Here is a 27,991-nt window from a genome sequence, read left to right on the forward strand (position 1 = left end):
TGCGCCTCTGATTGAGGCGCAGGCGCACACTGCCACTCACTGCTGCCTGCAGGAGCCTTGCGGGGGTTGGGGATGCCTGCCGCCAGCCTCAGCAGGGCTCCCCACGCAACGCAGAGCCCTCCAGAAGGTGATCAAGACCACTTCTGGTTTTGTGATCAAGAAAGAGGAAGTGGTCGTGATTGCCTTCTGGAGGGGTCTGTGCTCCATGGGGAGCCCTGCTGAGGCTGGTGCCAGGCTCTTCCAACCCCCGGGAGGCTCCTGCGGGCGGCGGTGAGTGGCAGCATCCCCTGTGTTCCAATCAGAGGTGCAATGCTGGGCATTGCGCCTCTGCCTTCTCCCTGCCCCCCTGACTTCTGAGGCAAACTCCCTGAGAGTTTGAGAACCACTGGACTTCCAGAAAGGGCAGAGAACAGACCTCCCACAGCCGACACTTCAGTGCTGGCTGCGGCTATGGGTGGTCTGTTCTTCACCCTTTCAGGTGGTCTGTAGGGAGTGTTTGCTCGGCAAAATGCTGGAAGTGATTGAAGGCAATCATTTTTTTCTGAAACCTCACAGATTGCTTCTCAGGGTCTTGCAGATCACCTGTAGTCCATGGACCATGGGTCCATGACATGGGTCCAGTCAGTGATCTAAAGCAGCGGTCTCCAAACTGGAGACTACTGCACAGCAAAAACTCCCCAGCCTGATCTGTGCTTAACGTTTTGCTTCTCTGCCACTTGATTCATCGCCCATCTGGGCATAGGGATGCTCTAAGCAGTTGTGTCTATGGCCAGCACATCCTTGTGCAAAGGCTGCTGGGACATGGGCCATAGACGCAACTGCCCAGAGTGTCCCTATGCCCAGATGGGTGATGAATGAAGTCGCAGAGCAGTGGAACAGTAAGAGCTGCTTACGGAAGGGAGGGATTTTGGTGAATGCTAGATCTGGCCCGTGGGCCAGGGCCTGGCGAACCCTGCTCTAAAGTAACCAAAAGCAGTACAAAACTAATGCACACTTCCACTTTCCAGCTCAAGAAAATAAATGAGATGGCTCTGTGTGGTTTCTGCAAGTGAAACAAAAATTAATCATGGTTTTGCTTTTACTTTTACTTGCAGTCTGAAATAAGAATTTTAGCTTTAGTTTTGATTTGACCTGCACAGCCAATCAGGTGAATTCATTACTTGATTTTTTAAAAAATTTGCATTGATATTTGTATTTGTGGATTTATTATTCTGCCCTGTTTACATATCTGGGTGATGTCGAGTTCTTGTGCAAGTGGAAGAACATGTTTGGATTTGCTTTCATGTTTCTCATTCAGTGCTTTAGGACAAGGTAGAATACAACACTCATAAGTGAAAGATTCCTTTCGTATGTGAGAAGACACCTTTTGATTCAGTCTGTGGATGTTAGCTTGAATTTATTATATTTGTAGCAGATTTCCTTAACTGTGGTTTTCAAATACTCAGGGAGTTTGAAGGCCGTAGTAAGTCCTTGCAGGGGAGGGGAGGGAGGCAGTTGGAAGGAGCGCGGGGAGTGCTATCGCTCCACTTTCACTTTTGGAAGGCTGGGGAGCCCTGCAGGCGCTTGCACAGTGCTCCCCGTACCCCAGGGAGGCTGCTGCAGCGACTGGTGAATGCATCCCAGTCCCTGCTGCCCCCCTGAGCGACACGTTCCTGGGGATCATGTTGCTGCCTTCCCCCTGCCCCCGCCCCTTAAGGGGGCAGAGGCCAGGGCTCTGGGGCATCGCGATGCCCCAGTTTGAATAGCTCTGACTTAACTTAAAGAAAGATGATAGGTATTGTCTTATAATTCTTGAACCCTGGAATTTTTTATTGTTTAAAATTTACACACACTCTCAAATAAATGTGTGTGTTTTTGAAGAACCATTGAATCTCCAACTCAATGAACTTGTTCTTTTTTGGCTTGCAGTAGAATGTCAATTTTACAAGAGAGGTCTGAGTACATTTTGAAATTGATCATGCCTTGGTAGAGGTATTTACTTATAAAAGCAAATGAAGATGATGATGCGGCAGCTAATTCACAAAGGTATGTATGTGTGTGTGTGTGTATGTGTGTGTGTGTGTGTATATATATATATATGCTTGTGTGCCTTCTTTATTGATCACTGCTAATGGAAGAGAGATCTCTTAACTATAGTTCTAGAACCTGACTGCAGGCTCCTTGAAGTAATAAGGGCTTATAGATATGTACAATTCTGAAGTAGTCTGAACTATAAGCATTTTTCATGTTCTCTGTGCTACAGAAATATGACTTAAACTTAACTTCTTTGCCTACAGGTCCCGACTGATTATCCACAGGTTTGGGACGCTCATTTTTATCTAACTGCAGGATCCAAACCCACAGGTTCAGCTGGACCTGTCCCTCTGAACATGAGTGAAACTGTGCTCAAGTCATGTCTGGAGGGCCAAAAATAGCAACTGCCTGTTTTCAGTGGAAAACTGGAAGTTGCAATTTTCAGCCTTCCAGAAGCCTTAGAAGGCCTTCTAAGGGTAGAGGAGACTTCCCTAGGCCCTCTGGACACAATCAGTGCACAGCTGCAGTCATGTTTGGAGGATTATAGGGTGCCTGACCCTGTATTTAATTATCCGTAGGTTTCGGCATCCGCAAGAGTTCCAGAAATGGAACCCCTGTGGATGTTGAGACACGACTATTTTAAAAGGGCACTGAACTAGGCTTGTCCTGTGTGTCTCTCTAGGAAAAACAGAATACTAAGAGTTGGAAGATGACTTCCTTAGAAGTTATTTTGTCCAGCCCCTTGGTCAGTGCCTGTAGTTACTATGGCATCCCTGAGAGGTGGCCACTCAGATGTGCCTAAAACAGTGGTTCTCACCCTTTTCAGCCTGGGACCCACTTCTGAGAATGACAATCTGTCTGGGACCCACTGGAAGTGATGTTATCAACCTGAAAGTGATGCCATGGCAGGAAGTGACATCATCAAGCAGGAAGTGCCATCACTGTGTTATCAGAGCCGCAAGTGATTTCATCAAACAGGAAGTGACATCACTGTTCTTATCTAGGAACTCAAACTGTAAATGATAAAGAGAAAATATTCCAGCTCAGAAGCTTCTTCCAATTCTCCCCCCCCCCCAGCTACCATTGTACCATACCAGGCGTAAGCCCTTCTTACTGCCCATTGTGTTAAGTTGGGAACATCATTTAATGTAGCTTTGTGATATTCTCCAAAAGGAAAGGTCCTTAAATCTTATTACTCACTCCCTGGAACTAGCCTGGGTCATGGTGCTTTGGAGACAAGAATGCCAGCAGGTGAAACAGTGTTTGGGCGGGCATAGGGCAATGTGGAAATCAGGGCTGCTGAGTTCACAAAATTAATGACATGATTCTGTGCTCTGAAAAGGTCTGGTGTTTATATTTAAAAAGCAATTATCCATTTCTACTGAATATCTTAATGCTTCTAGGAATAAATATGAAAGTTTAACAACCTGCATCTGTAAAACCACCACCAAGAAGTAGGAAGTTTTAAACATATGCCAGAACTGTCAGCTGGCAACAATAAAGCAAAATTGGTGAAAGACCATGGCAGAGCTGTAATTCTCTGAAGATTGAACCAGAGATACAAGCAAGGCTTGTGGGCTCTGAATTCACTCAGCTGCGAGAACAGCCACCACCATTCCCATTACCAGTAATGCACTCCATTTCACAATTAACCCTGAAGATTCCAAATGCTTCTTTACCACATACACTGACTTTACTTTCAGTTAATTTCACATACAAACCTAAAGATAACCAAAATCATGGAACTGGAAGGGACATAAGAGGTCATCTAGTCCACCCTCCTGTCTGTAGCTTCTCAGACATATGCTCAGTGCTTACTTTCAGCTCATTTCACACACAACCCTGAAGATCACCAAAATCATGGAATAACCTAAAAGGTCATCTAGTCCAACTCCCTGTCTCTAGCTTCTCAAACATATGTTCAGTGCAGAAGAGAGGACCAAGGCACTTGCAGAGATGTATCGTATCTGTTTGACTACTTTTAATGGTGTGCATCAGAGAAGTGTGGGGTGGGGCCATGGAGCATTCTCCTCACAGCTGGGAAGACAGGGATGCCCTACTGTTCTCCCAGCTGCTAAAAGGAGTCAAACAGTGGGGTAGCTATATTGGGAGCCCTCGCTTGTCCTGGCCTCTCCACACTCCCTCTTGCCTGGCTGAGTGCGTGGCAGCAGAGTGTGGGCATTGAAGCCTCCTCCGCCGCCACCCATGGTCCCCACTCCAGGGCGCTTTCCTACTCCTCCTCTTGCCTGACTGAGCGCGTGGCAGCAGAGTGTGGACGCTGAAGCTACCACCCATGGTTCCCATTCCAGGGCGCTTCTCCACTCCCCCTCTCGCCTGCCTAAGTTAAAGGAGCCAAACAGAGGGGTCCTGCACACCCCCAAGAATAAGGGAGCATGCACCTGAAAATCTCCAAGCACGCTCTCCTCTCCCCTCCTTTGAATGGGGCTGGGCAGCAGCACACTCACAGAGGAAAAGTGGCACGCTGCCTGCCCTGCACATATGCAAGCCACTCTTTCTGTTTGTTTACTCTGTGCCTGGAAGCCTAAAATAGCTCCCCAAGGGTCTATTTGCCCTTTTTCAGAATGGTGCCACCTGGGTCTGTTTGACCTTTTTTAAAATGGCACTGCCTGGATCTGCTTGCCCTTTCTCAAAATGGCTCTGCCTGGGTCATTTTGCCCTTTTTCAAAATGGTGCCGCCAACTTCATTTTGCCCTTTTTCAAGATGGCAGCTGCCATCTTATCACGACCCACCAGAAATTCAATGTGGGTCGTGACCCACAGTTTGAGAACCCCTGGCCTAAAAACTTATTATTATTATTATTATTATTATTATTATTATTATTATTATTATTATTATTATTATTATTATTATTATTAATAATAATAATAATAATAATAATAATAATAATAATAATAATAATAATAATACAGGTATTTCTTCCAGTATGAGAAGAATACAGGTATTTCTTCCAGTATGAGAACTTCCAGTATGAGACAGCCCACTTCTGCATGAGGCAGACTTCCAGTGCCAGTGAACTCCTACAGTTAGGACATTCTTCATAATGTCCAGTTAAAATTTACTTCTCTGTAGTTTCAACGGTGCTATCTAGGGCCACATAGAGAAGGTTGGCTTCTTATTCCTTGTGACAGTCCTTGAAATATTTGAGGATTGCTGTCGTATCTCCCCTTAGTTTTCTCTTCATCAGACGACATACTAGCTCTTTTAACTATTCTTTGTAGGATTTGGTTTCTAGACCTCTCACCATCTTTGTTGTACTCACAGCTGAAACTATCAGTAGGCTCATTGGAAAGTATTATATTGAGACAACTATAAAACTGTTCAGTCTTTCATATGTGATTTTTTTGCATGTGCAAGTCATAGTTAAATGTTGCAGTCACTGAAAGTATTTGAATCCTTCACTGATGCTTTGATATCCCAGGTACTATGTATACAAACTTGCAGCACCAAGCCAAATCCAACATGAATAATTTTGTTTTCAGAGCCATTTTCAAATTCATCTTGGTGAACTAACGATGGCCAAACTTGACGGTGGAGACTGTTGAGGTTCACAAGGCCATTTGCCACACAGAACGGTTTCATTGGATGAGAATTTGCAGATCTAGCAGCTGGCAGAGAGAGGAGAGATGCCTTTGCTATAATAGCCTTTTAAAAATGACTATTCTGCAACATAATAATCTTGCATAAACAAATACTAGTCAGATTGTCACACTATAGGGTGCTTGGATATTATTCTTATACTGTGATTTTCCCTGAGTTTGAGTTGACACTATTTACTATGCAGCATATGAACTGAATTGTCCTTTTTATTTTGCAGACACTATGGGCTTAGAGCTGGGATGTTGTGGTGCAGTGGTTTCCAAATTGGTGGGTTACAACCCACCAGTCAGGGAAGCATTTATCCCTGCCCCTTTAAGGGGTGGGGGGAGAGGCTGTAGTGCGTTCCCAAGGATCGTGCTACTGCCAGGGATGGGAGGGTTTTTTTTTACTAACCTTCAGCCAGTATTGTAGTCCTGGGGGGTCCAGGGAGCCTTCTGTAGGGCTCTTCAGGCCTCTGTATTTGTGGGGAAAAAAATGGCACTCTTGGTTTTCGTCGCAAATCCCCCTCTGCCCCAGCAAATACTTATATTGTTCCCTTGTCCTAACCTTGTCCCCTTTGGGAACCACTGGTGGAGGAGGTTGGAGTGAGACTTGGAAGATTCATGTTCAAATCTGGTCAGCCAATAAGCATCCTTGGTGACCTTGGGCTAGTCACTGTCTTTCAGCCTCACCTACCTCACAGGGTTATTGTGAGGACTAAAGGAGGGAAGAGCCTTGATACACCATCCTGAGCTCCTTGGAGGAAGGGTGGTAAAAAATGTGAAAAATAAAGAAATAATTGTGAATAATGTATATAACAAATAAATTGTGCTGAAGGAGATTGTGAGGCAGATAAGTACTGGAGCCATTCAGGCCATGCTTAGGAAATAGTATTCAAACACTATTGCAAGAAGGTTCTGATGCTGGCCCCTTTATATGGAACCAGTTCTCATTTCTGACTCATCAGCCATATGTTGAATTTTAACTGTTTTTTTTCCTCCCTGTATTTAGGTGAGATGAACGCATAACATCTAAAGACCAAAAGAATCCTGTTGCCGAAGGATAAACTTGGTCTGACTTCATTATTAGACAAATGATAAGTTTGTGTGGAGTTATTATAGCATTAATCAACTTGATGGATTGGAAATATGACAGAACTGAAGCAGCGTGTAATATTAGTGCCTATTATTCTACAAATTATGCCTTCACCTATTGTTCACAAGGCAAGAGTCATGCTGTACATTAAAAATGCTGTGTACTCTCCCCCTCCCTTTTTAAGATGGCTTCCATTCATTCAGAGTGTGTGTTTTCTTGATCTCATCAATTTTGGGAGTGAGGCATTTGCCCCCCTCCAAACAAATATTAAATTAAATTGACTAATAATAGTGGGGTTTTCCTACTCTAAACTTATCTTTGTGAAATGAATGTATTTTTTAGGCTTATTTAGGTTTATATCTTGCCCCCATTCCAGGGATTATGTTGGGCCATAAAAGAAACTGTTCCCTAGTGGGCTAAGATATTTCTGCAAATTCAGTGTAATTTATGTACCTTTTCCACAGTTGAGGGACCACAACCGTGTTCCTCAAAAGTTAGCCCAAACATATGGTCTTAAAAAATGTTGAAATTGTTGGTAACTTTCACTATATTTTCCATATTTATATTGTTTTAAGAAACTATTCTGTCTATAATTTGGAATACAGGTCCAGACTCCCTAACTGCAAATTTGCAACCTGTGGTGGAAGCTGAACCTAAGTTCCCAGATGCCACCGGAGCTGCTCTCTGGTGGCATCTGGGAGCCTTTCTGAGGCCCACGGAGACCGTGCGCAGCCTCTACAGGCTTCAGAACCCCGCCCCCTGAAGCCGTTTAAAGGGTGCTTCCAGTTTTTGGTGAAAACTGGAAGTACTCTTTAAACTGCTCCGGATCTCAGAAAGGCTCCAAACATGATGGAACAAGGTTCCGGGCATATTCAGAGTCCCTGTGAATTGGAACCCATGGATTTCAGCATCCGCGAGTGGTCTGGGAATGGATCCCCCACAGATAGCAAGACTCCACCTGTATATACAGCTGGCCCACGTTTTATGTACACTTTAGTTGTGCAAATTTAAGTAGATGTGCTCGGCAAACAAAAAAAGAAGAAAAAACAATTTAAACAGTGCAAGTGATTCCGTCCGCCATTCAACTTACTCTGTTTATGCCCCTGTACAAGTCTGAAATGAGAGAATGAAATTGCTGTTCCCTCAGTTCCCTTGTAGTGTGATTTTAGTTCTTAAAGAGAGAGAGAGTGTGTTTTGCAGATATAAGCTAGGTTAAGGCAGCATTATTTTCCTCTTACATGCTTACTTTAGAACCCTCATGTAAGATGGAGGCCGAATGTATATGTAGCCTTTCTTGTTTCTTAAAATCCTATTTGAGATTAGCTATGTTAGCAATGTGGCATTTGCTAGTTAAAATGGATTGGAGCCTTGTTTGTATAGACAGAATGAAGCTCATCTAAGAAATATGTTCTTTTTTCTACCCTACCATCTGTGAAGGGTGCCTCTATCTAGTTTCCAGGAATTCTACTCTCCCCCTGCAGCTCTCACCCAAGGGCTCCTGACCCTCTGAAGCAGGTATTTGGAGTTCTTAAGGGACTGCAGGGGAGAAGGGAAGGTCTGTCCTCTGCATGATCTTAGTTTTGCTTGTGCAGATTAGGATTCAGCTCAGCTCAGCAGCCCACTGTTGGCATTGAACATATAACACTATCTTATGGTCAGACCATTGGTTAGTTAACCCAACATTGCCTGTTCTAACTGGCAATCTCTCTCTAGGGTCTTTTGAAGACTGATAACATTTGGACCTCTTATGGCAACTAACTATTACATATTTATTTCATAATTATATCATTAAAGGCCCCTGTATTCCCAGAAGCGAAACTTCTTAATTGGGTTGTTCTCGTTATCTTAGAAAAAGTAACACAGAATCTTTGTAGAGTTCTGTTTGTGTTGTTGGCTGTATTTGTGTTTTCCTCCATTTCAAAGAATTAGGAATATATTTCCATCTTGAGAATGCATTTCTCCAGGGGGCAAGCTTTTGTGCTAAAGTAATAAACATTGCAATAAAAAATGTTTGGTTATGACACTTGGATATGATTAGTTTTTCCATATGCACATAGAGATACAGTTGTGTGGAAATGTATTTAATATTAAAGGGAGTGACCTTTGCCAAGTTGTATATACGATATTACAAGGTTTATAATCTCATCCAACTTTTCTAAAAAGGCAGATTAAGGTAGTGGAAACCATGGAAGACATGCACTACAAAGTCACAAGTATTTTTTGTTACTGTTGTGATAGCAGGATCATGCACACACAGTTTCTTGATCTTGTTGAAAGTTGCTAGATAGCTGTAGTAAAAGCATTAGTTGTGGTGATTATGTTGAGTAAATAACTTTAAACTGAACAGTATCTTAACTTCACTCATTGTGCACAAATTAGTTCCATTTGCAATCCCAACGTTATGGCTGTTGTCTTCAAACTATGACCTGCAAATATGATATGACTGGCAATGTCAGCATATCAAAATATCAGTCCTACTAATCACTTATTTAGTGGTATGTATTCGTATGGTGCTGTGATGAAAGTCCTTATTCCTTTGTTTTCCCTTTTGTTAAAAGGCTCTGTACTGTATATAGCTTAGTAGAGAGGTGATCTTTGAGTATGCCCAGTTTCCCTAAGGTCCTGAGCAAGCTGGCGAAACAATGTTCCTTAAAATTAGTTGTCCTGCTGGTCCTTCAGCCACTAGCAGTTGTCTTTTCTGATGCATTTTCTGCACACTAAGAATTGTACTGGTCCAGCCTATTTATACACGGATTTGACTCAACACGAATGGCCACTGCAAATGAGAAGGAATGTGCTGATCCCTGGAGAAGGGGAAAATGCATCCCTTTAAAATCAGTTTAAAAAACTGAATAGTCCTTTAACAATAGCCTCCTTAATGAGAGAGAGAGAGAGAGAGAGAGGGCAACTGGCTGACAATCCATCAGTCCTTCTCTCTCCAACGGATCCCTCCCTTCCCCCTGGGCACACATGAAAGAAAGGTGATCACTTTGCATTGGTGAAGGGAGGGGCTGAGTGAAGTGCCTTTGTAAGCTCTTGGAGGAGGACTGATTGATAGATTGTCTTCTTAATGACTCTTATCTTACATCACAAAGGTCAGGAAGGCTGTTTTTAAATCACTGGGGCAAAGAAACTTTGTTTTTTAAATTGATTTGCTATAGTACGTTTTTTCCATCCAGTGAGTGCTTGAAACGGAATGCATGCAAATAATGAGGCTCAACCTGTACACATAAACACCAAAGGGAAAGTTCTATAAGCTCAAAAGGTTCTATGAACTCCAAAATGGAAGACTGGATTGAAGAGTTTCATCAGTCCAATTTATCCCATTCATCATTCTCAAGAAAGTACCTCCAAATACCATTTTAGTCAGCTGGCTAATCTGTTCATTTTGGATTAGCCAGCTGACTTAAATGGTATTTGGATGCACTTTCTTGAGAACTATGAATGGGATACACAATGGGATGATGTTTAGGAGCAGAAATGTGTCATTTATATGATTTCTGTCTTCATCCTGCCATCTATCTCTCTTCACTCCCTATGTGCCTTTTTCTTTTTTTCTAACCAGTGTGGGTCACATGTGAGTGTGGAATTGGAGATGGCAGAAAAGTGTTGCTGAGAAAAGAGTAAGAAACACAAGAGTTAGAATCTATACCATTTATTAAATACAAATATCGGTTGTGGTTTGAGTGCATTGTACAGCATTCTAGCAGGATGAAAAAGATGGCAAACAAATGCTGTGCAAGATCTGTATTCATGAGTTTAGAAGGATGGGGAATCACTTAGAAACTGTTAAAACGAAAAGTGATGCAGATTTTTATTTGGGAAAAAAAAACATTTTGGTACCACACATGTGTTGACTTTACTTGCTTTTCTGAGAAGCAGTGCCATAGTTCATTGGTACAGCCTGCAAGTTTTGCTTGCAGAATTGGTAAATCTCCACTTGACAAAAACTTGTGCTGAGGTTCATTTACCATCCTGCAACCCAAGATTCCAGATAGGTATTTACAAGTCTGGGCTATGCAGACCAGTAGTCTGACTCTGTGTAAGGCAGTAGTGTCTCTTCATGTGGATCTTGAGAAATAATTTACACAGGCATATTTTTTATTCTCTCACCCAAATCAGTTGTTAAGTGTTTTCTCATATCTTGTTCTAGCTTCTCTGTAGTGGAAATACTTAGCCCTGTTTTCTACCTTTCAGTCTTGCTTCCCCATGGTTCAGGAAGGCTTTGAGCTGTCTGTCTTCGTGTTATCTGATGGATTCTCTTTTTGAGTTATGGAACCAACACCATAATTTAAGAATCCCTGATATATAGATATAGAAAACTAAGTCAATGATTGATGTTTCAAAAAATATACTGATGTTGACTTACTAAATACCCTTAATGTACTGTAATTATGAACACATTTTGAGGAACTAAGAAAAAAATAGTCACAATATTTATCTTGGGTTTGTTTTTTTTATTTTGCTTTGAACTTTCAGGACAGATGTACTTATTTAAAGAAGACTGTAGTTTTTCAGTCACAAGCCACTTACAACTTGCTCCCAAAAACTGGGAGGCTTTTCAAGGCTTCTGCGGGCCATTCTGAGGCCCACAGAGGCTAGTAGAGTGGGTTGCTGGAGCAGTGTGACCCAGAAAAGCCTCTCCATTTTCCTGGTAAGTCAGTCCCACATCAGGATCCATCATGAAGAATGAGTTAGGTCACTGTGCTGAGAAGAGTTGGAACAACTGTATTTACTGCAAATGACAGACGAGAAAATGTGCAGATCTTGATCATATTTTCAAATATGTGAGAACCCAATTAACACACCAGGAGAACCCAAATATCACAAGGGCCAACTTTTCAGCCGTGCCACGTCTGCTGAGGTGCACTTTGCAGGTTAGGTGTTCTGTGAAGTGACACCTTGGCAGAAGCGGTACTGTTGAAAGGGCAGCACTTGGGAAATCCCAATTATCACATGGACTAGACAAACAGCTTCCATGAGTCGAATCTGGTCTATGAGCCTAATGTTTGACACCCCTGGTCTAGAACATTTCCTAGAATCCTCTGCAGTGCACAGTGGATCATTGGCAAAAGATTCAGTGCAGAAAAGCTTCTGTGAATGAATGAACAAACGAATGAATGGTATAATGATAGTGTTGATGCATAGGTTTTTTTCATGATATAATATGTTAACTTTGTATGTGGGGATATCTGAAATTGTGAAACTTCCTGAAAACATGTATTTAAAGCTACTTGGCACAATGATTTGGAGGAAGCCATTGTGTGCCAGTTGTGCATACTCCCGAACTCTTAGCAGAATCCTTCAACTTCAGTGTGCTTTAAGTTTATGGTCTTATGTGAAGGAATAGGATAGAGCAGCAGTTCTCAAACTCTCAGGGAGAGTTTGAGCTGCAGTAAGTGTGTGCGGTGGTGGGGGGAAGGTAGCAGACATAATCAGCTGGATTGCGCAGCTTTGGAAGGGCGCAGGGGCTTGCTGCTGATTACCAGAGCCTGCAGTAGGCTCCCGGGGGTGTGGAGGCTCTCGCGCCAGCCTGCACAGTGTTCCCCATGCTGTGGAGACCCTCAAAATCGTGATCGCGACCACTTTCGGTTTTGCATTCTTGAAACCAAAAGTGATTGCAATCGTGATTTTTACTGACTCTGCAGTGTGGGGAGCTCTGTGGAGGCTGGTGCCGGGGCTCCCCACACCCCTGCGAGGCTGCTGCAGGCTCTGGTAATTGGCAGCAAGCCTCTGTGCACCTCCAAAGTGGCGCGATCTAGTGGATTGCGTCACTGCCTTCCCCCCTCCCTGCCCTTTAAGGGGAGAGAGGCCAGGGCTCTCTGGACAGGTCATCATGACGTCCCAGTTTGAGAACCACTGGTAGAGAATAGTATATTATAGGCAAAAGTGAACTAGAGCTGAGAAATCCATAGCAGTACTTTGGCAGGTGTGAGATTTGCCATGTGTTAGATAATAGGTATGCTGTGGTGGTATTGCAGCATGGTTATGAAGGGAGTGTATCTTGTTTCCTCATCTGTCTAGATATTTGTGGCATGAAGAGAGCAAAGAGTGATTTGTGAGGTAGATTACAAAGTTGCAGGCAGAAGGGGGAGCACTTTATAGATCCAAATAGAGAAAATTCCAATGTGAAACGATGACTAATGCTCATTTTGGCTTCCTAAAATTCTGAATTAATCAATTGTTTGCTTTTCTTTTGCAGCTGCAGAGCCATGGCCTGAAAATGCTGCATTGTATCAGCCCTTGAAAGGTGGGTACTTTTTTTTCCCCTGCAGTTACTGCCATCATTAAATATGCAGCAAGATAATTAACTGGAGTCTGGCAAGTGCAAAGGGTGGGGGATACCTTGTTAAGAAGAGAATCCTTTGTGGTGTTTGTCTGGTCAGAGGTTTTTTATTTTATTTTTTACTAAGCTTGTATCTGCCAATATAAACCAGCTATTCATGGCCTATGAGGTCCTTGGTTTATTATTGACTCATTATATTGGCTGCTGTAGGCAGTGTAAAATGATGTGGTTTGCAGGCCTGGCTGGCAGATTTACTGCGCCAATAGCTGAGGCAGCAGATTTTTGAAGTCTTGTGGTAAAGTGGGCTCTCTGTAAAAAGGAACTGTTAAAATGTATAGGCGAGGATGGTTCAGGCTCCCTTTAGCAGCTCTTCATATATCATCAGATCACATTATGGCCCCCATTTGGGGCTCAGCAGCCTGCTACAGTTGTCAGAAGACTGCAAAGTAATGAAGACTAATAGGTAGCAGCCCTAGTCTTCTAAGCATGGAATTTTTATTGCTGTGTACTTGTCATCTTTCTTTTGTGTGACAGACCTAGACACAGTGTGCAATATTAACTGCAGGCTGGGGTTTTTTTATAGGGATTGTGACTACTTTTACTTTTTCGCAAGAGGAATTATAAAATTGTTTTTATTTCTAGTAGGAAGTGAATAATTACCCTTTTATTTTATTATTTTTAACATCTGAAACACATTTTCTGTTCTTAGAAAGGATTTTTAATTGTTGGCACAATACGATAAATGGTTGGGCATATCTAGAAGAAACATTTCTGGGACTTCAGACCACAGGCATTTTAACACTGCATTAAAGTAATGGGGCATGTGATTTGAGTTAAAGTAGTTTGTCTCCTTGTGTTTGTACACCATTTATTTTTGTGCCCCAAATGATCTGCAATTATCCATTGGGAAGGAGCCACTGTTTCTAGTAATTGTGCCTTGCATTTTTCTTTTTGCAGAGGAACAAATTTTGCTTTCTGATAATGCTGCCTGTCTTGCTGTTCAGGTAAAACATGACCATTTTTACTTGAGAAACGTTCACTTGTGTCTCAGGAGATCTGGGGCCCCCTCCACTGAAAAATTTCATTTATGTATGCCACATTGAAATGAATTGGAGATGTGCACGTTGTGTTGCTCTTCTTGAGTCCAAGTAATTCCGGTGAGGTGTATACTAGCAACCATCCCGTTGAATTGTGTCCCAATGACTTATTTGCATTGAGACAAACTATTTCTTAGACTTCATCTGCACTTTAGGCTTTGCCCATGCCCTTTTGGAGTTAAAAATTAAAAACAAAATATACTTTTTAAAAGAAGAGTACAGGCGACCTCCCCCTTTCCACAGGGCATACATTCTTGCTTCTGCCCCTGAGGATACTGAAACAACAGATAAAAGCAAACCCTATTCTGCAGTACTGCAGTACGGAAAGGCACAAGCCTTTCCTGTTAGTGTTGTTCTTCATCTGTCTATCTTTGCAGCCCTTCTTGTTAAAGAATGCTAGAGGAGGAATGTGAGAAGCAATCAACCAGAACACTAGAAGAGGAAGACTAAGACAATGCTGACAGGAAGCTTCCTGTTAGTGTTCTGGCTTGTCTTTGTCCTCCAGCATTCTGGCTGACTACTTCTCGTGTTCCTCCTCCAGCATTCTGTAACAGGAAGGGCTTCAAATGAAGAGCCTTGCAAAGGAAGGCAGATAAGTAATGAGTGCATGGGGATAGAGAACAATGGAGAAATGAAATCACAAATATAGGGAGTCGCCTGTATTAGAATATGGGATAGCCAGTGGCAGTATGGCTCTGACACAGGTTGTGTTTTTGATCCAGAACCATGCGTAACACTATGCATGCACAGGTCCCATATTTGTAGATTTTCTATTGATGTTGTGTGGTGAAGATCAGAAGGAATCTGATCTCACTGGGCTAATGGGTTCTGAGCTGTTTGTGATGTATCAGGAGAGAGATCATGGGGTGCTGGTATTGAGTATCGGGAGACTTAGAACAGACAAAAGGAAATATTTCTTAACCCAGCCTGTAATTATTCTGTGGAACTTCTTGCCACAGGATGTGGTGGTGGTGTGTGGCCTAGATGCATTTAAAAAAGGATTGTATGCAGGAAATGTTCATCACAGATTACAAGCCATGATGGGCATATGCAACCTCCTTGTTTTAGAAGTAGGCTACCTCAAGATGCCATATGCAGGGGAGTACAGGATACAGGTATCGTGTGTGCTCCCTGAAACATCGGGTGGGCCACTGTGAGATACACGAAGCTGGACTAAATGGCCCTTTGTCCTGATCCAGCAGGGCTGTTCTTATGTTACTGATCCATAGGAAGGCTGATTTGGAGGTGAATGTTCAACCTTTTCCGGATGGAGTAGTACTCCCCTTGAAAGACCAGATGAACAGTCTAGGGGCGCAATCCTAACCCCTAATGTCAGTGCTTTCCAGCACTGACATAAGGGCAGTGCAGCTCATAAGGGAACAAACATTCCCTTACTTTGAGGAGGCCTCCGTGAATGACACCCAACTGCAGGATACAGCACATGTCCCATTGGCACCGCTGTGCCAGTGCTGGAAAGTACTGACATAAGGGATTAGGATTGTGCCCTAGGAGTGCTTCTGGACCTGCCTTACTGTTACATGGTCAGGTTGTGACAGTGGGCAGAGGCTTTTGCAAAGCTTTGCTGTCACAAAAACTTTACCCCTTTTGAAGGAAGTCAGATCTAGCCTGTGTAGCACATGCTTCAATTGCAACTAGATTGGATCATTGTAATGTGATCTGTTTGGGGCTGAACTTGAGGAACATCTGGAAGCTACAACTGGTGAAAAATACTACAATATGAATTTTAGTTGAGTCCTCGGCATGGGAGCATTGGTTACCATTGCCATATATTTTGAACCATCTGCATTGGTTGTCTGCTTGCTTGCTGGCTGAATTCAAGGTAGTGATTATAACTTTTAAAGCCCATTACAGTCTGGGACCAAGCTGTCTATCCCCTCATAAGTCTGCTTGCCCACGTCACTAAACGTCTGAAGATTCTTTGTGTATTGCCCCCCTTCTGAAATTTGGTAGGGACACACACACATATGACAGGGCCTTTTTGATTGCAGCTGCCAAACTTTGAAATTCCTTCCTTCTGGAGGTTCAACAGAATCCCTAGGTCCTGTTGAGCTTTGATTTGTTTCTGCTATTTAGTTAAAATTGTTTATTTGACCAGCTATTTGCTTTATTAGTGGCCTCCTCTGCTGTGCAAGTTTTACATTTCTTTAATTTTTATTGATCTCTCAGTTCAGCTATTTTGATTATTTGGGGACTGGCATTTTATTTTGGGATTTTAATGATTTTATTATTGTATTCATGCATTTTAATTGTTGTAAATCCCCTTGTGGGCCTCTTAGGAGGTAGGAAGGTATGGTAAAATGCTTTGATAAATTCAAAAAATATTGAAGTGCACATGGCAGCGTTCTGAAAATGCATGGAGGAATAAACACAGTTGGTAGCATCAAGAACATAAAAAGGAAATAAGAAGGCACAAATAGCAAGGAATAGGAGGGCAGAGAATTTTGGGCAAAGAGTGAAATAGTTTGCAGAAAATGAGACAGAATTGGAGCACAATGAATGGGAGGATACTATATCCTTCTTTGGGAGTTATGAATCTGGCTATGCTGTGCTTTAGTAGAAGGGAAATGGGAGTGTGCTGTTCAGCCATATCCCCTGATGTTGATGTGCACCATAGCTAGACCTTTGCTCTCCCCAGATTCTACATTTCTGCTTGCACAAGGCACCTGGGGATGTAACTCACCGTACTGTTTAAAATGGAAACAAAAGTTAAGAACTTGCTTGTTAATAAAAGCTGCATAAAAGACTGTAGTCTTTTAAAAAAGTATGTTTTACATTTTTAATTTAAAAAAAACGAGACTAGAATGAGTTAAAGGTGAATAGCACTATCCAATTTTTTTTGTCACAGATCCTGCTTGTAATTCATAGTTGATCCTGCAGATGAGCAAAACATTATTTTCATTAATACGTTCCTGAGTGTTGTGGTGTAAATAACTTTTTGTTAGGGCAGAAGTAGATGACACTTGTAAATATTTTTGAACTCAATATTTTACTTTTAGAATATTTATGTCTACATATCAAGATTATAGGAGTTCAGATGAATAACAATAGCATTTTAAAGCAAGTTAATTTTTCCCCCAGAGGAACATTTTGTTTGATTATTTCAATTTTGTTGTTCTACACATGTCACTTAGATGATAAATTAACCATAATATATTAAAAATCTTTTTCTTCAATATTTTTTGGTCTGACAACTGATAGTAACCATGACTATAAATATTATTTCAGTGGATATCTGATTTTAAACTCTATGGAACAATTTTCTTTGCTGTAAGGAAATGGTATCGGCTTATAAGGATCTGTAATAAGGAATACAGTAGTGATTTCTCTAAAAGGGGAAAAAAACTCTTTTTATTTTCTACACAATACATTGATCTAATATGTACAGTTGGTTTGCTAGTTGTTTTTAAGCAGTGCCCAATAAAGCAGCTGTTCTGTCATCTTTCTGATGAAGAGGCTATAATTTTGGCATAGATGTTTGTTTCTTCAGAGGAGGAGATATAGGAGTATAAGGAAGCCAAGCTTCTAACCCTCAGTATGGTATTTTTCATAACCCTGTTTCTCATATCTTTATCCTGTACCTTCTTTTGGCTCAGTTGCTGTGGTGTGGGCATTTCCCAAAACATGCACTCTTTCAGATCCATTGGTTTCCCTGATTCTGCACAACACTGCACAGCAATGTAGCTTAAAAATAATTAACTGCTTTATTGGAATTGTGGAAGATATTGCGAGAAGATAGGATGTGGTATCTGCAGTGGCCTTTTGCTCTGGTGAATCTGGGAGACATGGGGTTAAAGCCTGGGATTTCATCAGGGAGTGTTCTGCGCAGCTGCAGCCACTAGAGGCAATGAGGTCTTCAGAGTTGTAAGCAGCACCTGATGCAGGGGGAGTTTGTGGGTTGTAGTTGGAGAAAGAGGAGAGGAGATAGCTAAACAGACTGACTCTTTGGCCTACTGGCCAAACTGACCTGTTGACTCATGGACTGACTCACAGCTCTACTTATTGAACTGACTTGACTCCCTGGCTAACTGACTTCTGGCACACTAACTTATGGACTGGCAAACAAACTGGCACCCTGACTGATGGACTGGAGGATGGACCATGAACTGGTGTGCTGACTAACGGACTAATCAAACAGAGACTGCTGAGTGGTGGAGAGCTGAGGTGGTGCTATTATACCTGAAAGAACTGCTGCTTGGAGGAGGGACCCTGCAGACTTATAGGCAAGCCACTTACTAGTCTCCTTCCTGCTGGTGCTGGGGTACAGTGGTAGTTTTTGCAGTCTGCTAGATCTAGCCATGGTTAATCTGGGGGAACTAATTAGTTTAAAGTAGGCATAAGATCTTTAGGCAAAGCTCAGAACAGGAATTTGGCAAAACAACTGCTTAACTTTTTGAGGGAAATATCTTTCACACATGGAGTACCTCTTCTGTGGTGCAATATAGTACTTCTGCACTCATGTACAATTAAATCATAGCAATGTGTACACATAGTTTTCAAAAGCTGCACAGCTCTTGTGAAACCACCTTGTTTAACCTTCCACCCAGTCTTCATTCCCAAATGCAACCGCATCAGCGTACTTCACCTGTCGCTGTTCTTTACAATCTAAATTTTGACAGGGAAGTTCCTTGGACCTGCTGTCTTTCTCGTTTTTTCTTGCATGGTGATGTGAAGCAGCATGATCATGGATGGGACTGTAGAAACAGTAGCTTGGATTCACAGAACAGGGAGCGGAAGGAGACGGTGATATTGTACTGTTCTGTGAAATGCTAGTGGTAGAATTCTCACGCTGCAGAGTCACGATGTTGGGGATTGTGTTGCAGTATGTGGAACGTGGTGAATAAGGAAGAGACAAAGCTATAAATCGAATGGGTCATAACAAAGGTTTGAAAATAACTTTTGGCAAGATGTGCTTAGGAGCAGGACCGTCCCTGGATTTGGGGTCACTTTTCTCACGCTACCATCTTCTGCTGTATTGGAAATGGCCCTTTGAAAGCAAGGGACTTTCTGCTAATGGGTGGGCATCTTTGGATCAGAGATCTTTATTTACTATTATAGCCCATTTTTGAGTTCTGAAAGTTCTGTGGTTCTTTGGACCCAACTCACAATATAAACCTGTTATTGCTGTCTAAAGCACTTGTGTGGATAAACCATATGCATATTCTTCCTGTACAGCAGGGATCTCCAAACCCCAACACGGCCGCATCTGGCCCTCCAAATGATTTTATCCAGCCCATGTAGTTCCCCAACCTCTCAGGGCTAAAAACAGTTCCAAAGATGCACTTCTGGGTATATACTACATTCAACCACTAGAGGTGATAAATGTATCACAAGGTAATAATTTCTTTCCATTACATTCAGCACCTCTAGTGGCTGAATGAGATATATACCTATCCTGGGGGAATATAAATAAAAAGTTAATGTCTACGTTCAACTTATACGGAGGAGAAACCGATACAAAAAAAACATTCTATTTGCATTTGTAGGTTGCTTGATGCTTTTTTCAAAGTCAATTTCCACCTCTTCCTCTGCAAGTCAACTTTGCCCCCGGCTCCCTTCCTCCTTCCACCCCACCCACTTATTATATTCAGTTAAACTCTCAGAACATTGGTTCTCCTTGTATTTATTTGACACTGTGTCAGATATACAACGAGGCCCTCATGCTGAAAAGTTTTTTGACCCCTGCTGTACAGGCTCCTAACCAGTTTAGCTGAGTATTTCCCTTCTCATTCATATAGGTTTGGATCATATGCTTTCCCTCTTCAAGCACAAAAGCACTTGGTGATTTGGGGGAAAGGGACTGGTCACCAGCCTTATCAATTAATTGTCTTATGTCACTGGTATTCAGAATGGGGCATTGTGACGCCCCAGCCTGAGGGCCATGGTCTCTGCCCCCTTAAGGGGCGGGGGCGGGGGGAAGATCTCACCACTAACGTGGCTGCAAGGATTGGGATGTACTCACCAGTCCCTGCAGCAGCCTTCCCGTGGTGTGGGGAGCCCTGCGCGAGTGTATGCAGGGCTCCCCAGCCTGCAGAAAGTGAAAGTAGAGCGATGGTGCTCTGAAGTGGAGCAGGATCGCTCCACTTTCACTTTCTGCAGGCTGGGGAGCCCTGCAGCCACTCGTGCAGGGCTCCCCGCACCTCCAGGATGCTGTTGCAGGGGCTGGTGAGTACATCCCAGTCCCTGCAGCCCCCCTGAGCGACGCGATCCTGAGGATGCACATAAGGCTGCAGTTTTCAAACACGATCCTGGATGCACATAAGGCTGCAGTTTTCAAACTCTCTGGGAAAGATGCAGTAAGTGCTTGCAGGGGAGGGGATGGGCAGCAATCCTCAGGATCGCGTCGCTGCCTTCCCCCCCACCCCCACTGCCTCCTTCCCCTCCCCTGCAAGCACTTACTGCATCTTTCAAACTCCCAGAGAGTTTGAAAACTGCAGCCTTATGTGCATCTAGGCTGCTCTCTAGCTGAGGAAATTAGTTTGGGGTGACTGGACCAAAGACATTTTCCCCTCTTTCTGTCTATTTACGAAACCACAATTTAAGTGGGAGTAGGAACATTCTCTTGACACTCAGCCTGGCAGAACACAAATAAGTATTGAGCTGCCTTTCAGTGTCTTTCCCTCCTACTGTGCCTAGCTGGCTGTGCTGGGGAATGCAGCCCGCTATTTTAATTGCTGCTCCATAGGACAACAAGCAGCCTGATATAAAGGTGGGGCCTTGGTATCTGCAAGGGATCCATTTGCAGATCCCTGCAGATACAGAAATCTGTGGTATAAAGCCTCTGCAGGTTTTAGCATGACCTTGAAAGCTGAAAAAAAACGCAACTTCCAACCCTGGCCTCCTAATGCCTTACAAGGCATTAAAAACATCACTTCCGGTTTCCTTCCAGAAACCAGAAGAAGCATTTTTTGGTCTTTTAGGCCATTTTGAAGCCCACAGAGCCATACTTGGATGCACATGGCCTCTGCGGGCCTCAGAAAGCTCTCTAGAGGTGACTGGAGCACAGCTTTGGTCGCATTTGGAGGGTTCCACTTGCATTAGGATTAAGATGTACTCAGTCATGTTTGAAATAGTCACCCGTGTGCATATAATTGTACATGAGTTGAGTTGAAGAGTGCAGTTAATCTGAACTTCCTGCTGCATGTATGTGTGGTTGAACAGATAAGCATAGCTTCTTGAGAAATAACTGTAATGCCACTTCATATGCATGCATATGATGTGCATTCTTAAGCTTGTTCTTAATAATGTGTCAAGGTTGAACATATAAAACTGCCTCATGCTGAATCTGATCATTGGTTCGTCTCATTCAGTATTGTCTATATTTGCTGGCTGTCACTCTTCCGAGTTTCAAATGGGCCTTTCCCAGCTGTACATGAAGATGATTGAACCTGTGACAATTCACATGCAAGGCATGTGATCTACCACTGAGCTACAGTTTCATCCTTGAGAGCTCCAAAAGTACTTCCACCCTGCAAAGCTTTTTGCAGCCACAGCCCAAGTAGGAGAGAAACAGACAGGCAAGAAATTGCTGCCCTGTGCTTTTATCCAGCTAGTACTTTTATGATGGGTCTGCTTTATTTTGTACATGTGAATAATTTTTTGTTTTTGAAATAAGCATTACAGGTCCAAGCTTTAGCCACTAAACTTTCAGCATGAGGCGAGATTGTTCAATATTTATTAATATTAATGACTGAAGTTGCTGGGCTTTTCTTTGACCTATGCAATTACTCCTGTTTAAATGCTCTTCCAAATATACTGCCATGTACCAAGGAAATTTAGAAAGTCTTATAGTTCAACGTACATTGCTTCACAAGAGCCCATTGAAGAGTTAGATCACTGTTTCTTGGCATGGTCTTCAAAGAATGTGCAGAGAGTATCCAGATTCATGTGTTTCCTTCTCTTTTGCATTATTTGGAAATTATGTATATGTGGTAGAAATGCCATCTGACTACAGTTGCTCGCAAAGTAGGTAATTGAATTAGTGCTACACTTAGTTCATTAACTGCCATGCCACACAGTGCTGCTGGAATTGACAGTCTTTTTGAGTTTGTACTGCAACTTCTTGATACTGATAGTAATTCAGTTTCCATTAAGAGTCACTTCAAATAAAAAAGAAAATGATAATTTCAGAAGTAGAACGGTCTGTTTTTGAAATATTGAGAATGGGTGTGCTGTGCTTTTTTATTGCATACTGCCTTTCATTAAATTCTAGTAAAATTGTAATGTTCATTTAATTATACTATATCACAAAAAAAAAACCCCAAATACAACCTCTTTTTTTAATGGTAGAATTTCCTATAACTACTTGTTTCTGCGTTATTGATGCAGAAATGTTTTGAATATCTTCACTTGTCAACAAACCTCAGTGTTACGTAATACAGTGAGGATAACAAGACCAAGTCACATTTAATGTATGCTCCTACAGCAGAGAGGTTGATTATTCTGTGTTACTTCAGCACTCTTTCTGTTGTATCTGGAGTATGTTGGTCATTTTTTTTTTTTTAATGTCAAACACAGGGTTTCACTACAAAGGGCAGATAATGTGAATGGGGAAAATACAGTTGTGCATCTGAAGTATTGGGGTCTAAATGAACACAATATGATAACTAATTTAACTATATGATCACCACTTTATACTGATTCAGCGCTTGAGATAAGGAGGTGAGATAATCAGAAGATAAGAAAATTTTTCAGTACTTTTTTTTTCTTCATATCTCCAGATAATTTGAGTTGGGAAAAGTGCATGTGTAAAGTATTCATATTTATTCCAAATGAAATATCATAGTGACTTGTTATGCAGCTTATACACTACCTTTGTGCTGGTTAACAGCCCAATCCTATCCACACTTTCCTGGGAGTAAGCCCCATTGACTCTGATGGGACTTACTTCTGAGTAGACATGCATAAGATTGGGCTGCCAGTCAACTACTATGAATTGAGTATCTTGTTAGTAAGGTGCCTTTTTATAAGTGTAGGAGAGTTAATGTGAATATTCTGACTTTCCTTTATATTAACCTTTTTATTATAACTGTCTTTAATGCCTGATTGTATTAATACCTGAGAGATAGCATAGATTCAGAGAAGAAAACTCTTAATACATCTTATTCCATAAATAGATTCTAATATCTAATGAATAAATTTCACTTTCTATGGATTTTCTATCCGCCCTTTTCCTCAAGACCCAAGTATGCTAGTCAGCTTTGCTGTTTCAGGAATTTTTCATCTGGAAGTGACTTCTCTTTTTTGCTGGAGTTTAACATATTTAGTACTAATTCAGTATCTTCAGCTTCTGCCTTACTATGCAAATAAACAACAATCAAGGAAGACTTGTAATAAGCTTTTCTCTTGCAAAAATTGGATACACTTGTAGTACAAAAGTTACCTTGTGTGTTATTTTTGCTTTTCTTCCTGCTTATCTTCTTCCTACCTGACAACAAAGGTGCAAGAACCATGGGGTGGGGGGAACCTCCTAGCATTTTCTTTTTCAAGGTGCATAGCCACAGTGTTTGAAAGGGTTTGGGGGGGGAAGGTGGTTCAGAATTCAGTTACTCAGCCTTCCATGTGTCGTATTTTTGCAAAAGACAGATAAACTCTCCATGGTGTCATTACTACCATTAAAGGTTTTGGAGGCATGCTATTTGTAGGAGAAAGACCAAAAAGTAAAATAAAACTCTTTATCTGAACCTTCATTACTCTTCACACCCCAATGTACACTGTATAGTGTCAGAAATTGTGCCATATGTCAGCATATATTCCATTCAGCTCTTACGTAAAAATATGCCCTACTATTTTTTAATATATAGTTTTGTTTTATACCAGCTGTTTCTCAACTTTTTGCATTGGGGAGAGGCAGAAAGTAATTGTACTAATGCATCATTTGAATTTGGGCTTCTCTGAAAGAAAAAATAGCAATGCTTTTGGGAAGTAACTGACATGTATTCTATTCTACTTAAGTGAACACACAGGATAGAATATGGGCAGACCACATGCTGCTTTCCTCATGTAAATCTTAACACACAAATTAAGATATTGGGTGATTAGAATTGGTCAGATGGTCTTCCTTTCTAATCACTATCCCATGGCAATTTCTTTAGGTCAGTGTTTCTCAAACTGTGGGTCGGGACCCACTAGGTGGGTCACATGCCAATTTCAGGTGGATCCCTATTCATTTCAATATTTTATTTTTAATATATTAGACTTGATGCTACCATGGTATGTGACTGCACTTAGGGAAATGTTACAGACCTGTACTTTTAATAAGCTACTGTGTATATTCTTTTAACAATGATAGTCAATGGGACTTACTCTTGAGTAATTGTGGGTAGGACTGTAGCCTAGGATTGTTAAAATTTTTCCTGCTTGATTATGTCACCTCCAGTCATGAGATCACTTCCGGTGGATCCTGACATATTCTCATTCTAAAAAATGAGTCCCGGTGCTAAATGTGTGAGAACCACTGCTTTAGGTCATTCTTAAAGTTCTGTGTCCTCTTACTGTCTGTCCTGTGTTGAAAATCTCTAAGGCAGTGGTTCTTAAACTTTTTAGCACCAGGACCCACTTTTTAGAATGACAGTTAGGACCCACTGGAAATGATGTAATTAACATGGAAGCGATGTCATTGCTAGAAGTTACAGTCGCAAGCAGGAAAACTTGTGACTTCCATATGACAAAATCAAATCAAAATAAGTAAATTAAAAGTTGACAATAAGTATACATTTAAAAATGTTTTTAAAATAAAGAACCTTCCTAACCCTCCCAATATTTGCTGATTTGTTAAAAAAAAATTCCCCAAACATTCCAAAGACTGCAATCCTATCCACACTTGCCCCACTATTGTTGTTAAAAGCATGTACATACTAGCCTGTTAAAAGCACAGATCTATACTTTGTGTAATTTCCCCGGAGCAATCATGTACCGTGGTAGCATCTAGTCTGCTATATTAAAAATAAAATAAACATTGAAATGAATGGGAATCCACCTAGTGGGTCCCAACCCACAGTTTGAGAAATGTTGCTCTAAGGAGAAAAGGTCTATTATCCTCTTGGAGCAACTTGATCCATTACTGAAAAGTGCCTTCTTGCCTCTAATGCTTAAGCCATTTCTGTCCAACATTGCATATACACAACAGGGACCACGTGTTTATGGCCTGTGGGCTGGGCAAAAATGGGTTTTCACTGGAAGCTTTGTAACTGAACAGCATTGCTTTTTGTCCTGTATGGAATGGGTATGGTAAACTCTTGTTCATCTGATATTCCTTTCATTTATTTGAAAATCTGCAGCATATTCCTTCCCTGCACAACATTTTGTAGGTTAAAACCTAACCCTGTTCCTTCAGTCCCATGTTATTTCATAATGCATCACCATCATCGTAGCTTCCTCAATCAGTCCTTACGATGTCAGTGTCGAACATGAACAGTTGTACCCAGCACCGAGCATAGCCCTCCAGATAAGATTTTACCAGTGCTAAGTAAAGTAGAAAAATTAAAATTCTGAATGTTGGAAAGGATATTCCTTCTGATGCAAACTAGCATTGACCACCAGTGCTGCAGCATTATACTAATTGTCCACTATACTCTCCAAGCCTGTACTGCTATATCCAGCTAGTGATACCCATTTTTTTTTACTTGTACAATTGTTTTCTCCCACCTAGAAAAGGCTTTCCAGGTCACAGATACAATTATCAAAGAAGAACTATACCAGGGATAAAAAATGATGTTCTGCAATGACTCCAGGCAGTGGTGTAGCAAGTGGGGGGGGGAGTGGAGGATGGTTGGCACCAGGTACAAGGCAGGAAGGGGGTACTGCATTGGGCCCAGACAAGATGGTGGCAACAGTGGGAGCAGCAGCACCACCACCAGCCATGGTCACAGGTATGTAGAGGCTGCCACCACCTTCTCATGTTTGGCGACTTTGCAATCTGACTCTCATCGAGAGCCTCCAAAAGAGAAGGAATGGAAGCGGCAGCCAGATCACAAAGCTCCCACTGCCGCCACCTCCTCTGGGAGAACCCGGAAGTGATGTCACAACATCACTGCCCCAGGCTCCGCTGCATCTAGCAACACCTCTGACTCCAGGTCTCTACTAAAATGTGGTGGATGTGATTTGGGGGGTAGAAGTGGCAGGTAGTGGTACTACCTACCTCTGCTCTTCCCCCACCAGGGTTCCCAGGCTTGTATTTGCTACAGCTGGGAGAAAATATGCAAGGGAATGGGCATACAGGGGAAAGTGGCAGGTGGAAGAATAATTAAGAACCTTCCTACCAGGACTGTGGAGTTGGTACAGAAGACCTCCAACTTGCTTATCTGTCTGACATAGCCCAACCACATGTTTGCTATGAGAATTGTGGCGATACTTGCATGCAGTGATGCATGTTGTACAACTATGTCTGGGAATGAGTTGGACCAGGACAAGAGGGTATATTAGCAGGAGTGTTTCCTTCCTCACCCAACTCTTCTCCGTATCACTCTCAATTTTCTGTTGTGGTAATAGAGACAGTCTGAGTGCTCCAGGCATTTGCTGAAAGGATAAGAGATGAACATCTGCAGCCAGGAGATACTCCTTTCAGCACTTCCATATTGGGGGTGGAGGTGGGGGCAAATCTTATACTCCAGTTAGGCATTTGCTTAATTATGCAATTTGCCCTAATGGAGGCTTGGATTTAATTAGAATAAAAAGTGGAAGGGCCATAGACATGGACTTCTGCCAAAATTTAGTTTAGCTGTTACACTAGGCTCATACTAGGTCTAGAACTGCACTATCCTACCCATACACAATCAATTGGTTGGGGTTGTCTTATATAAAATTATTTACAGGGTGTCTGACCAATGGTCCAACCAGCACAGTCCTGCCTAATGCCTTTCCCAGGATGTTTGGCCTGGCTAGGCTTTCCTTGTTCTGCTGCTTGAGATTCTTTAGCACATTTCTGCCTGGCCCACAGGTGTACACATTTGATCCCTGTTGTGTATATGCAGTGTTGGTTAGAAATGGTTTAACTGGCAATAAAGTGGATTGAATTGAGATTTATGCTCTGCCATTGACCAGCCTGGTAAGGTAGTGGTAAAAGCTGTGCTTGGTTTAAAGGCTTGCTTACACAGGAGGTATGACTCCAACTTTGATACAGGAAAGTTGGAGCCCGCAACAAAATCTACTCTTTCCCTTCTGGTGAGAAAAGAAGACTTTCCTTTTCCATCTGAACTTCCATTCTTAACTAGTTGCTTTGTGGTTTTGTGATTGTATTGTGTTAGTGTTTTTATTGCACAATTCCTTGTGATTTTTATAATCATTGTACTTTATTTTGTTCCTCTTTTTGCATTTTCCTGTATTTTCTTTATGTTATATGCTGCTTTGAGCTCTCTGTTTATTTGGAGGGAAAAGGGATATGAAGTAAATAAATGCTGGGCAATTGCTGCAGGCGAAGGGTAACCTTGAATATTCCCATAATGGCTATGGTATATTAGGAGATGTTACCCCTGGGGGCTGGGGATAAGAATAGGCCCTCAGTTTGGCTGTACTTGTCGTAAGAGGAGACTAAACAGCCACCAGGTAGATGGGACTCGTTAGCCTGGGAAGGCAGCTCATCTAAGAGAAGGAAAACTCTGATCCCAAACCTCCACTGCCTTGTGGCTACATCCAGTTATGGAAAAGGCTTCAGGAGTCAACCTCGAGGTAAAATCCGGAGCCGGAGTCCCTGAGGCAGTTCATAGCTGAACACAGTCATGTTCTGGCAACTCCTGCGACACCGCTGGAACCAACCGTATTGGCCTCTGCCTTTCCATTGGACCATTTCAGCGACGTGGAGAGGGGGGATTTGCTGCATGGGTAACAGCCTATCCTCCATACCTGCTTTACCCAGGCTTCGCGCACTGGAGGGGACACTCTGTTCCA

The 27,991-nt window shown here is 42.1% G+C and overlaps 1 protein-coding gene across 1 annotated transcript in view; it reads left to right on the plus strand.

Annotated features, from left to right (window-relative positions):
• MTX2 (metaxin 2) overlaps positions 1-27,991 on the plus strand; it is a 68,218-nt gene that overhangs the window by 13,183 nt on the left and 27,044 nt on the right. The window contains exons 2-3 of the mRNA XM_066612289.1: positions 12,909-12,956; positions 13,950-13,996. Of these exons, the coding sequence (XP_066468386.1) occupies positions 12,909-12,956; positions 13,950-13,996 (95 nt within the window). The remainder of the gene's footprint in view (positions 1-12,908; positions 12,957-13,949; positions 13,997-27,991) is intronic.

This window comes from Tiliqua scincoides, chromosome 1, assembly GCF_035046505.1.
Source record: "Tiliqua scincoides isolate rTilSci1 chromosome 1, rTilSci1.hap2, whole genome shotgun sequence".
Classification (NCBI taxonomy): domain Eukaryota; kingdom Metazoa; phylum Chordata; class Lepidosauria; order Squamata; family Scincidae; genus Tiliqua; species Tiliqua scincoides.